General features: G+C 36.3%; 1 protein-coding gene across 2 annotated transcripts in view; it reads left to right on the forward strand.

Annotated features, from left to right (window-relative positions):
- Window positions 1–16927, forward strand: part of for (cGMP-dependent protein kinase for) — a 160720-nt gene that overhangs the window by 51294 nt on the left and 92499 nt on the right. For both annotated transcript variants that reach the window (XM_028184743.2, XM_028184749.2), the window contains exon 2: window positions 4726–5471. In XM_028184743.2, the coding sequence (XP_028040544.2) occupies window positions 4984–5471 (488 nt within the window). In that variant the 5' untranslated portion in view covers window positions 4726–4983. The remainder of the gene's footprint in view (window positions 1–4725; window positions 5472–16927) is intronic.

Here is a 16927-nt window from a genome sequence, read left to right on the forward strand (position 1 = left end):
ACTGAACCGATTCGAAAAATTCTTTCACTGTTGGAAAGCTACGCTATCCCCGGGTGACATAGGCTATATTTATTATATTTTCAAAAAAATTAGGGATCCTTACTGAAACTCCAATAATGTAACCCAACGTGTAAAAAATTACATATTTTTTTTTACATCGCGTGCGCTACTACCCATGCGAAGCCGGGGCGGGCCGCTAGTAGTAAATAAACTTGTTCTCCTAGTTAGTATACTTTTATTAATTCATATTAAGCTAAGATTATCTTTGAATAAGACACAAAGATTTGGTGAATTGATGTACAGCGAATCCTTTGAAATACTCGAAACGTTTTATTTATTAACCTCTCTTGGATTTAGCGTGAATAATTCACGTTATTATTGGCTTGGTGCCCTGACTTAGTTTAGTAATGGCACAACGTGTTTTTTCAGTTGAGAGCTTTTAAAATGATTTCTTTTATTGTGTTTATTTTCTATTTTTATCATAATTACGTGTTTTTAACTACCCGCTGGTTTCGGATTACGGTAATGGAACGTGGTTTCTGATTTCAAAAACCATCTCCGATCTTTGTGTTTACTATTTAATGTGATTGCAATTTTTTTTTATTGCTTAGATGGGTGGACGAGCTTACAGCCCACCTGGTGTTAAGTGGTTACTGGAGCCCATAGACATCTACGACGTAAATGCGCCACCCGCCTTGAGATATCAGTTCTAAGGTCTCAGTATAGTAACAACGGCTGCCCCGCCGTTCAAATCGAAACGCATTACTGCTTCGTGGTAGAAATAGGCAGGGTGGTGGTACCTATCCGTGCGGACTCACAAAAGGTCCTACCATCAGTAAAAATTGGCATCTGGTTTCATAGTTTTTATCTACATTCTTTTTTAAGTGTGAAAGTTTTAATGACTGCTACTCAATCACGGTAAAATGGCTGAACGAATATAATGGACTGAGATTGATAAAATGACAATTTTTGCATACTAAATGAGATAAGCCGTGCAACGTCAGGTATATCCGATAAACGAATGCGGCCATGTGTTCGCAGCTTATAGACCAGTGCATGAAACAAGCAACTACTAAACATTGCATTTCTTAATTGCAACGTTAAAAAAAATCAGATAAATTAGTGAAACTGTTGATATAATACTTAAGTTAGTCTGCAAATTCTTCTTTACAATGTGGCCCTTCACTGCTGCCATGTGATTTTACCCAAATTTAAAGACTTTTACTGGCGGTAGGACCTCTTGTGAGTCCGCGCGGGTAGGTACCACCATCCTGCCTATTTCTGCCGTGAAGCAGTAATGCGTTTTGGTTTGAAGGGTGGGGAAGCCGTTGTAAATATACTTGAGACCTTAGAACTGATATCTCAAGGTGGGTGGCGCATTTACGTCGTAGATGTCAATGGGCTCCAGTAACCATTTAACACCAGGTGGGCTATGAGCTCGTCCACCCATCTAAGCAATAAAAAAAAATCATAAACCATAATAGATTATCAATAGCGTAGAAAAGCAATCAAGTTCATAGCTCAATAGGTGTTAAGTGGTTACATGAATATTACCGTCCACCTTGAGACACGGTGTCAATCTGAATTGTTTTGGAATAACTATTATAACATCATTTTAATCACGTAATGGTCAACATGTTTATGGGTCATCTGGTGTTAAATTATTATCACTACATACCATGAGACACGTAGTCAAGCCTCAATTGCATTGTCAAACATGGTGGTCGGATTGCACAAAACAGACCACACACTTCAAACAGGAACCTTATAATTTGCAAAAAAGAGCGTGCCACTAATAATACCTCCTTTCAAAACAATTCTAGAACTCGGTAAATTAAATAATATAGAGCACTCATTACTGTCAGCTATAATAGGTTATTTATAGAAAATAAATACATCGGGTTTCCTTTTGTATAGAATGTTCAAACGGAAAATTTGTGTCACGTGCATTAATATCGTATATAACTATTAGCTTTGAGGTCATCCGCATCGTTGACGTTGACACGTTATCAAAAGTATTAAGTACTCGATGTTCCCGTCGACTTTGCTCGCTCTACCAACGAAAAATAATCTATATATTAATACGTGAAGCAAAAACTTTGTATCCCTTTTTACGAAAATTGCGCGGACGGAGGAGTATGAAATTTTCCACACTTATAGAGAATATAAAGAAGAAATGCACAATGCTAATTTTTTTTTTAAATAATGCATAAAAGATACATTAAATCAATGAAGAAAACATTACACACACTACATACCATGTATTTGACGCACACACGCATGCATACTATTTATTGTCAAACTTTTGTTCTTGACGTCTGTTGTCAAATTGAGAATAGATTAAATATTGTTTGTCTTTGTTAATATTTTTTTAGTGTAGTCTTGGCGAAATTTGTGATTATAGAAGTATAAAATACATCATAATAGTGTACAAACTTACAATTCCAATTAATTATAGTCGAATTTCGACTACTGCGGGACCTCTAGTAATAGTGAATTTCATAAACAATGTTCAACGGACTAGCGTACGTAGCTATTGACGTTAGGTCCATGAAAATGGGACATCGGTACCTATAGGGAAATTTGTGAATCGATTTATAGAAGTACAATTGAGATTTATGGTTCAGTTTTCAAGAAAGGCGACGGAATTCTCGCTGTGATGTTGCTTTTAAGTGGGCCGTCAGCTCGTCCAATAATCTAGCGCAATAAAGAAAATACATCTTTTAACGTAACATCAAAACAATTAGATTTAATCTTCGCTTTGTTAAAATTAATTTTTATATGGAACCGTTTGTTATTGTTTGTCTAATTCTTAAGATCCTTGACACTCATAGAGAATATTATGTAGGGTAGCACAAAATTGATACAAATTGAACATTTATGCAAATTGCATTTATGGATATCCTGCAAAATACTATTCTAATCTACATTTAATTTTGATTTAGAGATGAAATATATGTTTGCATGAATGTAAAGGATCAAATGTAAATTTAAATTATTCTATCATCATAAAACTTAGCAATTGTGAGTACACATCTAACGCAAAATCTAATAGAACAATAATTGAATTAGGATAAGGCGTCCGACATTATTTCTTACTGTTGGTACTGGTAGGTCCGTAGGAACAATTTAACACCAGGTAGACCTTGGGCTCGTTTGTCCATCTAAAAACCTGATGGTGCTGCTGATGAGTTGATTTGATAATGTATCAGTAAGCTGGTTAGTGGAAGTCTTGGCTAAAATCATCGACTACGGTTTCATTAGATTCGTCTTAAAGATTACTACTCACAAAGCGTGTTCCTTTAGTTTAATCTATATTTACGTTATCTATATAGACCTCGCGTAATGTCAAACAGCAGTTGAAAAATGCTGATTAGATAGAACGGTCATGTGGAAACATTATCGCAACGAAATCAGGTGATCACAGATCTTTCTTACGTATGGAAAAATGTTATTGATACACTATTTATCGTGGTGTAAAAGCGCGAGATAGCAACTGTTAAATTGTTACGGCAACCTCGAATTACAAAATAGGTATGTCGGCGTAAAAAGGTTTCAAAGTTTCCTTCAATATCGATCTTCGGTTGCACGAACTAATCAATGTGAACGATTATCGTTTCACAACACTTGACTTTACTGGTGGTAGGACCTCTTGTGAGTCCGCGTACCACCACCCTGCCTATTTCTGCCGTGATCTGCAGTAATGCGTTTCGGTTTGAAGGATGGGGCAGCCGTTGTAACTACGCTGCGACCTTAGAACTGATATCTCAAGGTGGGTGGCGCATTTACGTTGTAGATGTCCAAGGGCTCCAGTAACCACTTAACACCAGTGGGCTGTGAGCTCGTCCACCCATCTAAGCAATAAAAAAAAACATGTTGTTTTAAAGGTTTTCAAGAGACGTCGTCCGATATGTTTCGGGTGTTTTGAGAATACCGCGACCCGACCTATTTCCACTATTTAAATATTTGTTCAGTTGAGACTGCTTTATTAAATCTCGTTGAATTCTCGTAATGTCTAAATTCTACAACATCGGTTAGGTTGTTAGCAGTTTGTCCATATACGATAATAAATGACGATGTTACAAACTACAAATATATATCTGAATTACATATTTTCTGAATTAAAAAAAAAATGTTTTTGTATAAATAAACATAATTATTGAATAAAGCTCCTGTGTTGTCTCGGTCTAAAGTAGCATCGCCCGATTTCTTACCGTGGATGTCGGAAATGGTGAATATCGAAGTCATCAGAGAATAGGACCCATAGACACAGCCCACTGAGTTTCTCGCCGGATTTTCTCAGTTGGTCGCGATTCCGATCCGGTGGTAGATTCTGCGAAGCACTGCTCTTGCTAGGGCCAGTGTTAGCAACACTCCCGGTTTGGGCCCCGTGAGCTCACCTACTCGCCTGATCACTCTAACATAACCTCTCAAGGCTATCAGCTTAGGTAGTATTATACAAAAGTACCAGTGTACTGTTATCAACAACCGAAGGGTGTAATGTAAGCCCGCAGATCCATACCACCCTGACTATTTCTGTCGCTGAACGGAGAGAAAATACGTTATACAAAACAATTGAGACTTCGACCTCATGTCTCAAGATAAGTACCGGCATCAAGTTGTCTATTGGCTACACTTAAAAACCATGTGGACCGTGAAAAAAAGATCCACGCACGGCGCCTACTATCAGCTGTTTATTTAAATGTGAAAAAAAATTCGTTTCAGATCGAGGCGGTGGCACGCACGGCTGAGAGCCACGATTGTGAGCAGCCGGCGCGCGAGTATATCTATACACTACATCGCTCGTCCGCGATCGCGCCGCACGGCTCGCACACACGCTACCCACACACATCCTGCGCTTCCCCTGTGAACTCTGACCGCGAACTGTTACCGAACTATAAGTGCATCAACGCAACAACTAAACGTTTCCTTAAACCTAACGTGATCCCTAGTGGTTACTCTCAGTGCTCGGTAGCCGAGTGAATGCGCGTGTGCTTCGACAACCTCTGCTTTGGATCGTCACAGCGCGGAGCTGCTGACGATGAGCCGAGGGCCTTAGTGAATACTGGTGGAGGAGCGCTTACCGTGGCGCCTACAGTCAACGGCGAAAGACGCGCGTTAGACGAAACGTATAGAGAGATCGAGTTAAATGGTATAATGGGGACTCCTACAGCTATGAATGCGGAGTCGGAGAATTGCGTTGCCAATGCAACGATGGCGAATGACATGCAGCCCTTAATCGAACGGATCAGGGAGCTTGAGGCGTTGCTTAAGCAACGTGATCAGGAAATGTTGGAACTGCGCTCGCAGCTGGACAAGCTGCAGAGCGTGTTCCCGTACCAGCAGTACGCTCGAGGATCGAGAGGTCCCAGAAAGCAGAGAGCTCAGGGTATATCTGCTGAGCCGCAGAACAGCGCATCGCTTCAGGATCTGACTCATCAGACCTTCCCTGTTTACGACAAAAGCGAAACGTGAGTACCTACTTTTAATTATTATCTATCTACTCTAAACACTTAACATACTTCGTATTTTAGTCATGGTTTCGCTAAACACATAACAATGATAATATCGCTCATAGTCAAAACACGACTAATTTGTGTGGAAAACCATTCGCTTTTTTTTTATTACACCGATATTTTTTATATGTTCAAATATAAAAATCTCCTCCCTTTAAAATGAGCGCTAAAGTTGTACTTAAATTTTCGATGTACACATATCAATATATTTCGAACTGATATATGTATGTAGTTGTGAATGAAATGTTCGGTGTGATAATAAATAGCACTGCATAAATCTGTCGGGCCGTGTTCGCATCTAATAAGAACGATTGAGGTACTATTCATACGTTCTATTTAAATGCCCATTCTGTCGTTTACATGAAGACGGATTGCGGTTTAATGAACAGTCTGCGAGAGTTGATCTGGAATAACAACTATAAATCAGTGTTACGTAACAAAAACTTTTTATAATTTAATTGAACTTTTTTTTGATTGTTCGTGGCGTAGGTAGTTCTAAATTTTTAAACATAACAAAAGTCACAAATATTCAAAATGTCCTCGTTCGAATTAGTAAAGTAGGTAGCTATAAAACTCGTTCTATTCAATTGTCTGTTATTACATCGACATGTAAATTGTACGAATCCAGATAAACATGGCAACGACCATGTTTATAATAGTAATAATTCGATAGACAAACGAAAAACCATTTTTACCCGTATTTTTATGGTTTTTGTTGGAAAATAACTTCACGATCTCAATTCGAGGCATCGAAAAAGGATTTTGTTTCTTCAGCTCAACAACTTGTAGAAACTAAATTTAATAATAAATTTAATTTTTTAATTGGCATCATCAAAGACCTCGAAATATGATAAACAACAAAACAAATTTTATGGCGATCATAAACTTAAAAAATAATAATTGAAACTTTTGCTCAATAAAATACGTATCATATGGACATTAAAAATGTTGTAATGTCATAATATCCGAGTACAACTTACATGTATAGTATTTCGTTTGTACATATTCTATGTATCAATGCTTTACTGGTGGCAGGACCTCTTGTGAGTCCGCGCGGGTAGGTACCACAACCCTGCCTATTTCTGCCGTGAAGCCGTAATGCGGTTCGGTTTGAAGGGTGGGGCAGCTGTGGTAACTATACTTGAGACCTGAGAACTTATATCTCGAGGTGGGTGGCGCATTTACGTTGTAGATGTCTATGGGCTCCAGTAACCACTTAACACCAGGTGGGCTGTGAGCTCGTCCACCCATCTAAGCTATAAAAAAAGCCTTGTTGTTTTAAAGATTTTCAAGAGACGTCGTCCGAGATGGTTCGGGTGTTTGGAGAATACCGCACACCCGACCTATTTCCGCTAAACCATTTAAATATCTGTTCAGTTGAGACTGATTTATTAAATCGCATTTACGTTATAGATGTCTATGGGCTCCAATAACCATTTAACACCAGGTGGGCTGTGAGCTCGTCCACCCATCTCAGCAATAAAAAAAAATACTTAAAGACATTTCAAACTCAGAATTTCAAAGATTAATGTTATCAATTACTTAGGGCTCAAAAAAAAGTTAATATTTTTATTTTGTCTAAAGTTGATTTTTATTAATGTTAACTCAACTGAGTTATGTATGGCTCTCTTTCCATCTGGCACTGGGTGGTTACCCCCATAGATATCGCAACTAGAATAGGTAATAGTAGGAATAGGAATAATAGTAGGAATCTGGTAAAAGCAAGGAATGCATAATTGCTTTGCGCCAGAAAGAAGCATGCGGGACCCACCACGCTTTTAAATAGGTGGGATCTAGCTTCGCCTAAACCAGTACTTTCCGCGACTCCCCCATAAACTCAATTATAGATTAACCCTTTTGTTAAAGACGCCTCCTTTTGTCTTCACTCTCTTTGCCCAGTTATCAGCAACAGAGGCATTGGGCCACTGATTTGGTCTCTTATCTTTTTGGGTTGTTTCGAGTAAGCTGAGCGTGTGGGAACTGGCATATTTAGATAGATACTGTCGCGTATAATATAGAGGGGATTAAAAACTCCCTCGACCCTCTCAAATTTGCAACCACTGATTTATAAACCAACAAATTATTGTCCTTGAGTTCATCTGACGTTTATGTGTTCATAAAATTACACCAGCTCTTTTCAGTATGAAAATCAAATTAAGAAAATGGAAATGTTTGTTTTTCTCCTTGTAACTCAGATTTGCGTGTTCAATAATGTACGTAACCTACATAATTATACTTTTGAAGTGGCAACGTTTTTTGAGTTTCCAGTAAATCTAAGATATTTACACTGAAGATAGCGTTAATGGAATATTCGTGACCGTAATATTTAAAATACATATTATACAAAAATTACTACAATACCTTGTATCTAGACAAGGGCTCTGCGAAATCATACAACAAATTCATGATTTAAAAGAATCTAAAAAAGCATGATTAAATTTCATTTAGCGGAAACACAAAAATAGTGATTGAATAATTAATTAAATTATTATTCGCTATCGGCTTTGGATTGTTTTGTGAATGATTTTTATGCTGTCTATTGGTGGAAAAGCATATTTTTGTAAAATAACACTGAAATATCAGTCTGAAGCTATTTTGATTTTCATATATTCCTTCTATCAAATGTAAATGACGATTTTTGTGATACGAACTATCAGATTGACATTTAAGATAAATCAGAAGAAAAAAAACTGCCCTAATCTTGTTTATCTAAGGCGATAACTGTATTTATTTTACTATGTCACTCGGGTTTTGTATCAAACAAAACATTGCGCACACCATTCTTCTGCGGTTGAATTACGAATTGTTTAAATAAGATTTTGTTCACTTATATAATAAAAAATATAATTCACAGTGACACATCTTAATGAACCGCGCAAAAACTATTACAGTCTTTGTTTGACTATGATAAAGAAATGCAAGGACCAGTTACAAAAATAGCTCTTAATTTTAACTGACGGGAAAGCTGTAATTAAATCTTTTATCATAATGAGGTTTGTTTAATATCATGCTGTAATAATTTTCGTTTGTAGAATTTAAGTGGACTTAAATAGCGTAATTTTAAGGTGAAACATGAAATAATTTTCTCATTTATTTTTCAATTAATTGTGTGGTTAGTCAATTGATGAATACCTAAATAGTAATCATCAGTTTACTCTCAAGATAATCCACTTACAGAAATTCACTCTGTTATTATTATTATATTATAAAGGATTAATTTAGTTTTGTTAATCCTTTTTTTTATCCTAGTATTTCTAGAATAGCCCAAAATCATCAATGCATTAAATGAATCGAGTGCTAAACAGAATTAAAGTAACTTAAGTTACACAAAGTGTGTTGTTTAATAGCGTGCTTGGGACATTTAAACTATATGATATACAAACTTGGAAAACGTTTTGATAATCTAAAATGTGTATTTTCTTACCCGTAGAGTGACACAGAGGATGCCGCCATTAGGCTGGCTACTTTTGCCGAATATTTTGTCAATCCTCGTTATAGGATTTTTATTGCACTATATTATAGCTTCTGAACTTCTTATTTTCTTTCATATTTACCCTAAAATCTAGCTTCTCTTCGACAATGTAAAATGCCGTTACACGTTGCTTTGAAGATTAACGAAGATAGAACATAAGCACATAATACTAATAGCACATTTAGGATTATAAAAGACATACACAATTGGTTTTTTTTGCGGGTTGCTTTGTCAAATACTCATAATCTGAAACCAGATAATGAAATTTCACGACGAAACAAAGCCTTATTTAAGTAATGAGATAACCTTATAGTTGATATTAAAAACGCTAACATTCCTTTATTTTGATAGTGTAAGAGATTAGATTATTTCTTGGTCCATCTGGTGTTAATCGTGCACCGGAGCCCATAAAGTTAATGGAGCCATTTATTTCAGTTTGAAATCTCAATTATATTAGAACGAGGAGACTCAGAATAAAATAAAAGAATATACTACATTGTTGTTAGATTTTTTTCTGTCAAATCAAAATTTTCAAGCAAGAGCATTCAGATTCAGAATATCAAACATATTTAACAAAAACTCAGACATGGAATCGAACACCTACTATTTTGTCATACAATGGTCTTACCACCACTTCTGATGTTAATTGATTATTAGTAAGTTTATTTATGTAATTATCTTAAATGAAACGGACAACGGAAACTTTCTTTCTTATTTTTTGGATCTCTTCTCGTCTGACCATTCACAGTAGCTTTGCAGAGAAATCCGATATTTCAAACTATTCCGGTATATTAATAACTGGATACTTTCATTTTCTTTACCACATGATTATGTACGACTAGTCTTGCATTATGCTTATCATTTAGTCTGACACCTTTAGTTGTACTCACCGCGCTCGTAACAGGATTTATGTAGATTTCATTAGTGATTCAACATAATTCTATTAGCATGCATAAGATTTATTTCCCCTCAATGTGTTATTTATTGCTCGTTTACTTAACCATAAATATTCAGGTGTTCTGTTTTGATTATATATTCCTATAATGATATAGGTATGCTATGCATCAGTAAGGGATACACAGAAATTATTCAATTGGCCCAACTACTGACATATCAGGAAAAACTTTCCCCGAATTTTGTAAGTCGCTTTCAGAAAACTGTTATGGTTTATACTTTGCCTTATTATTATTATATTCCATTTCTGGCGTTTCTAATACTTTTTAGTTTAGCTTGTTGACGGACGTACTTAACCACGAACATTAAAGTGAGATTAAAACCTAAAAATACTTTTAAATTAAATCTACTCTGTTTAAGGAATCTTAGAATTTTCTGTACTATTTTCATTTGAATTTTTTGTCATAACCAAATGATGAATTTTAAATCATGGCTATCACGTAGTTTAATTAATTATAATCCTCAATAAAACACATTAAGCTTCATTAGTGCCGTAAACGAGACTATAGATTAGAAAATTAAATTGAGATTACGTGTGTTAATAAATGTTGCAACGGGTACTGAACTTTTATTTTAAAGATGTTCCTAAATTTGCCTTTCATCTGTTTGTATATTTATAGACCAAATTTTAGGCTAAGTACTAAGATGAGCCAGATAGGATGATACGGGTAATTCATTAACATTTAATTCCAATTTAGAAGTTCCATCAAAATTATTGGTTCAAGGTGAAAAGATAACCTTAATGATTGTCCTTATCGTGATGGGACAAACTCGTTTTATTCTTACTACGTTCTTGTTCCGCAATGTCATTATTGAAATTAGGATGTTTCGGCTCACAATTAGGGTATTTATACGGCAATCTTCAAAGCTTTACCTCAATTATACTAAATTTAGCTGTTTGTCTTTCTCTTCAGTATTTCCTTAGGTCTATATTTACTTTAGTTTGTGTTTATCCTCATTCCATCTTAGAAGTTTGTTTATGAGAATTTGAACTTGAATTGAGAAACATGAACAAACGTTTAGAGATTAAAATTGGAATTCAAATAATTTAGTTTTCATATCTAAGAATAAAGTTATTTTATTTGAATTAAATGTTGCCAGCATAAAGTAAAAAGTACTTTTTTTAGTAAGCATTTTATCAATTGATCAATTGACCAATTGACTTTATCTTCTTTATGCCACTTACTATCATTTAAATGGTCACCGAATATCTTCTCCATATCATAGGCTTCTGTCAAACATGTCCCGATACTAATATTTATCTACTAACCTTATTCATTTACGCATGTAGCTATAATTTCCTACCGTCAAGCTAAAATGAACATTATGGAAAGTTCTTTTTTTATTTTATTGCCTAGATGTGTGGACGAGCTCACAGCCCACCTAGTGTTAAGTGGTTACTGGAACCCATAGACATCTACAACGAAAATGCGACACACACCTTGAGATATAAGTTCTAAGGTCTCAGTATAGTTACAACGGCTGCCCCACCCTTCAAACCGAAACGCATTACTGCTTCACGGTAGAAATAGGCGGGGCGGTGGTATCTACCCGTGCGGACTCCACAAGAGGTCCTACCACCAATAAAAAAACTACATTTTCTCGTTAGTTGGAAATAAACCGTTGAAATAATCTCCTGATTCAAATGCGTTATCAATATACGATGGTTTTGATGCGATATTTGCACGAACAATAATAAAAGTAATTTCTTTAGTGTGATCGTACACGTTTTAATCCGACATTGTAATTTTCCTGACTTGCATTTTAGTCGCTAATGGGATTACAGCATGAATTTTAAAAAGAAATACACTCATGACCGACCCTGTAGAGTTTTACGAATAATACATAGGTACGTATTTGAAACTCGTATATAAGTTTCGCAACGTTATACGCAATATTGTCACAATCTAGTTGCATTCTCACTGCGATGTTTCGATTTAGGAATAGCTGTCCCGTGAGGTCAATAAACTTTAACAGATCATAAGAGGTAACAACCTAGACGTACATTTAATAAATTAATTGCGTGAATCCTTTAAGCATATATCATTGTATCCAAAATTGGAATATATCGTACACTGTTGCTTTATTGTTACAGTGTAACGAGAGAAAGAAGTTGAAAATATTCCATTTCTAAATTTGAATTTAGGAAACGGGATGTTAAAAATAAATCACATTCTGGATATGGCTTCAACAGTCGCGTGAGAATCTATTTTCTAACACGGGGAGAGATCATGTAAGGGTGAGCTCGTTTGGGAAATTCTGTACTGAGTGAAACTCACGCACAATCTAGTGGGTACTTGAATATTTATATTAATACGTGAAGCAAAAAATTTGTAGCCCTTTTTACGAAAATTGCGAGGACGGAGGAGTATGAAATTTTCCACACTTATAGATAATATAGAAAAGAAGTGCACAATGCTAATATTATTTTAAAATAATGCATAAAAGATACATTAAATCAATAAAGAAAACATTACACACATTACATACCATGTATTTGATGCACACACGCATGCATACTACATATTTATTGTCAAATTTTTGTTCTTGACGTCTGTGGTCAAATTGAGAATAGATTAAATATTGTTTGTCTTTATTAATATTTTTTTAAAGTATAGCTTTGGTGAAATTTGTGATTAGAGAAGTATAAAATACAATCATAATAGTGCACAAACTACCAATTCCAATTAATTATAGTCGAATTTCGACTACTGCGGGACCTCTAGTATTTATTTCTTTGTCGCAGTTACTGTGTAAGTAAATCGTCACGGACGATCAAACTTGGAAAGGTCGTTCAATACTACCTTGTATGATGTTTGTACTTCGTGATCGTATTGCATATTTTAGTTGTATTTTTTTTTTGTGTAAACTTTATTTCATTTGATGACGAGGTTATTCATATTCGTTCAGTTATGTTTTGATATTTATTTCACGTTATTTCGTTTGTCCTCTGACTGAAAATAAGGTAAAACTTTATCTAATATTTTTTTTTAATTGTTTGCTTATTATCCTTAATGTTTATTTTGCGAGGAATTGTTGTGTTCCGCTTTGAAAGGAGACAAATTCGTGAATATTGTAATTGATTGTAATTTCGTAGTCAGCGGCTTGGCTCAGCGCCTGGCATTGCTAGAGTCCATGGGCGACGGTAACCAATCATTATCAGGTGGACCGTATGCCCGTCCGAAAAGGAAATTAAAAAAAAGAGACTAACATCGTGTTACAAGGGGGGTTTGAACTTCTGGTGTGCTGTCCATGGGCATGTAGCCCTTTAACGGCAAGTAAGCCGTGAGGTCGCCCACCCGTCTAGTCCTTATTTCTATCTTCCATAATCCTCACGATATTCTTTAATTTCTTAAAAAAGTTTTATTGTAAATCATATTCGGTCGTAACTTTAATTAAGATCAATGAGTGATATTTTTTTTTCGAATTCTTGCGATTTCTCCTCTTGATGTGTGTCAAGCGAGTATCTGTGTTGATTTTATTGTTCAAGTGTCACTTGAAAAACTGAGTAAGGACATCGCGTTTGTTACTTTTGATTTTAAGGATATAAACAGTAATACTTGTTTATTGCTTATGTAATAATACCAGCTATTCGCAAATATAACGCAAAAACGATCTGTCCATGTTTTGAATCTTGTTATTGTCTTTAAGCTGTATTTAAAGCAAATATTGCTGTGTATTAGAAATTGTCATTAATTTAAATTTAGAAAATTTATCTAATCGCTGCCGTTAGGCGCATTTTCTTCTTTTTTTTCCCTGTCTATGCTGGTAGCCTTAGACTTAGAGGGTTATGCCAGCGTTATCGAACGAGGAGGCGTATGAAGAGCTCGCCTATATCCTGCCTGCCTATGTCTTGCGTATTATGGTCTTCATTCAGTCTACAGTCTACAGGAGTTCATTCCCATTCTCGTTATAATATGCATTGTGTCTGGTAACCATTTGGCTCTGGGTGAATCGTGACTTCGTTATCCCATGTAGCTCCGTAAAATATGCCTATTCATTAAAGTAATAACAACAAATACCATCAATATGTATGTGTTGAAAATTGTGATTTTTAACGACCCTTGATAAGTCTTCGGAAGAAAAAACCCTTGACCACTCTGGCGTTGGTGACAAGCATCACAGCACGCCCGCTTCGTGCATTCGAGTAATGATGATGAACCATTCACTACCGCTTTTATATGGCCAGTCCAATTTGACTATATTGACGATATTATTATTTTTTTGTATGTCAAAGTCGGGTTTGTTTTTGTTAAAATTTTCATGATATCTGTAATCAACCGGTATCTTAATAATGAATTCGAATGGACCCTAGCCGTGGTCTGCGGACGGACTAAGGACCAGTTAACATCGGCCAACGTTACGAGGCTACCAACACATCGGCCAACATAAGGCACGGCTGGTTAGCCTTCATTCTCACTGGAAAACGGAAAAAAATATTCGCTCTAATTTATCGTAAAGTAATCGCTATTTATTTCTTTCGTGACACTAATTATCCGTTATTATCTTGCGAGAATTCACGCTCATTAGTAATAATTTTTTTTTATTGCTTTGATGGGTGGACGAGCTCACAGCCCACCTGATGTTAAGTGGTTACTGGAGCCCATAGATATCTACAGCGTAAATGCACCACCCACCTTGAGATTTAAGTTCTAAGGTCTCAGTATAGTTACGACGGCTGCCCTGCCCTTCAAACCAAAACGCATTACTGCTTCACGGCAGAAATAGGCAGGGTGGTGGTACCTACCCGTACGGATTCACAAGATGTCCTACCACCAGTAAAAAAATAATATATTTATATATTCTGTTTAGGTAGGTATGGCATATTTGAATTTTTACTTACCCAGCAAGAATGTCGATGTGGCCCCATTCTGAAAAAAGGTATATATGACTGTTTCCGACAGAAATAGGCACGATGTGTTGGACAATAAATCCATAGTAAAGGCCTATTGGCCGTCACCTTAAACACATCCTATCGGATCTTCTCGTTCCACTATCGACGCTTTTAGGCACTCCAAGCACCGGTCACCGTTCTCGTCGAACTATTCGAATGCGACGTAGATTTCGACATGTAACCTAGTCCATAGACACTTCGCCAGATCTTCTCAGTGGGTCGCCATTTCAGTTCGGTGGTAGATTCAGCGAAGCAGTGCTCTTGCTAGGGCCAGTGCTAGTAAGTGCTCCTAATTCACCAAAGTGCTAAGTGTACTAAATATACCAAATAGTGCGCAGCTAGAATATCCCCTCAAGCCTATCAGAGATTAGGTAGGGAAAAAAGGTATAATACTCAGAGAATGCTTATGTACCTGATATCCGGTAATTCCCTGAATCGCCTTTTACAACACTGTAAAATATTGGGTCGTTCAGTTTTAGAATGATATCATATGTACATCCAAAACTGAGACTTCAATTCTTAAGGTGGATAGTGGTATTTGCATTGTGAATTGTAAGGGTCCAGTCTCCCTTTTACATCATATAAGCCATGAAGCTAGTCTGTTCAACTAGATCACCAAAAAATGTATAAGTTTTTACCCATAATTGGACTGTATTTAAAAGTATTCATGTGATTTTATTAATACATTAATACTTAGAATTAAAAGTGCGACGTAATACTTTAACTTAGTAGAAATTCAAATTAAAAAAATAACTACAATTTTACAATCAGTACAGTAAGTACCAAGAATTAACAGTAGGTATTTGTCACTTATCTTTAAAGTTGCTCAATAATTTAGATCGATACAATCATAACAAACACAATCTCGTACACGACAATGAATTATGAAAGAACTTGTTAAAGACACGTCGAACTCGTAAGGTTTCGAAAATCTAATGAACGCCCATAAGTTACGCTTGTGCAATTGTGGCTGAGGCGTGTCTGCTTGAATTGCTTGTCAATCAATAATAAATAGCTTAGGTTATGGATTCCCGCAACGTGTTTTGTTGCATATTTTTGGACGACGAAACTATAAGCCTTTGAAGTTTTCTGAAAGGTATTTTCACTAATAAGTAGTTGTCTATCTCTGCGGCGAATCAGTCTTGAGTCCCGATTTGGGTGGGAGTTTCCGGTTGAGACACGAGGGCCCGATAGACCTTATCTCTCAAGCTGAGTGAACCAGAGCTCTTTCCTGCATCCAGGCAATGAAAAGTAACGAATTGTTTTAAGGTTTATTTACAACCTATTTTTCCAGTGCGCTCTTAACCCGGCGTGAGTGAGGTGGGGTCTGTCATACCCGCGAAGTTTTTAAACGGGAATTATTTAATGTTTTATTGCTATACGAGTCCCGCCTTTGCAGTTGCAGTAGCTGGAGGTAAGGGTGCGGGGACAGAGGTGCGGCATCGAGTTCAGTGTTGGGCCGGCGCCGCAGCGGCGACTAGCGTATATATCTAATCTATAAAAAATGCGAATTACACAATTATATTTAAAAAAAATTAACATTTAAGATTCGGGTATCTCATACCCACCTCGCGGCGGGTGTAACAACTTCTCACCTCATTCACGCTGGGTTAAGCGCCTGCAGGAATTCAATGTATGATTATAACTGCCACTGTTCTTGAAAACGAAACGCATCACTGATTCACAGCTACAGGGTGCAAGATATTATGGACGAACATCAGAATAATAATAGGACTAGTAATTGTGGAAGTATTAACAGTAGTTAAATGTGGAGTTGCAGGAGGCTGGCATTCTGGCATATCTGTATCCTTTGATCCCTACAGACTATAATGATAAATCAACAAATTACTATTTCTGTTAGTTGAATTTACTATCCACGCAATATCCTTTTTTTTATCCTCAGTCGATTGAATTCTAATTCAATAACCGAATGATTAGCTAATTGTTCCTTTTAAATCGACCAGCGACATACGTGGCGCGAAACGCAATGTCTACATTTTTTAAACTAGTTTTCGTATCAGCATATCGATTGCTGCTGGTTTTGGTCAGGTCGATCTCGGAGTGGCATAGGTATAGTCTTGTGATTGACAT

This window comes from Bombyx mandarina, chromosome 03 (genome assembly GCF_030267445.1).
Source record: "Bombyx mandarina strain Sakado chromosome 03, ASM3026744v2".
Lineage (NCBI taxonomy): Eukaryota > Metazoa > Arthropoda > Insecta > Lepidoptera > Bombycidae > Bombyx > Bombyx mandarina.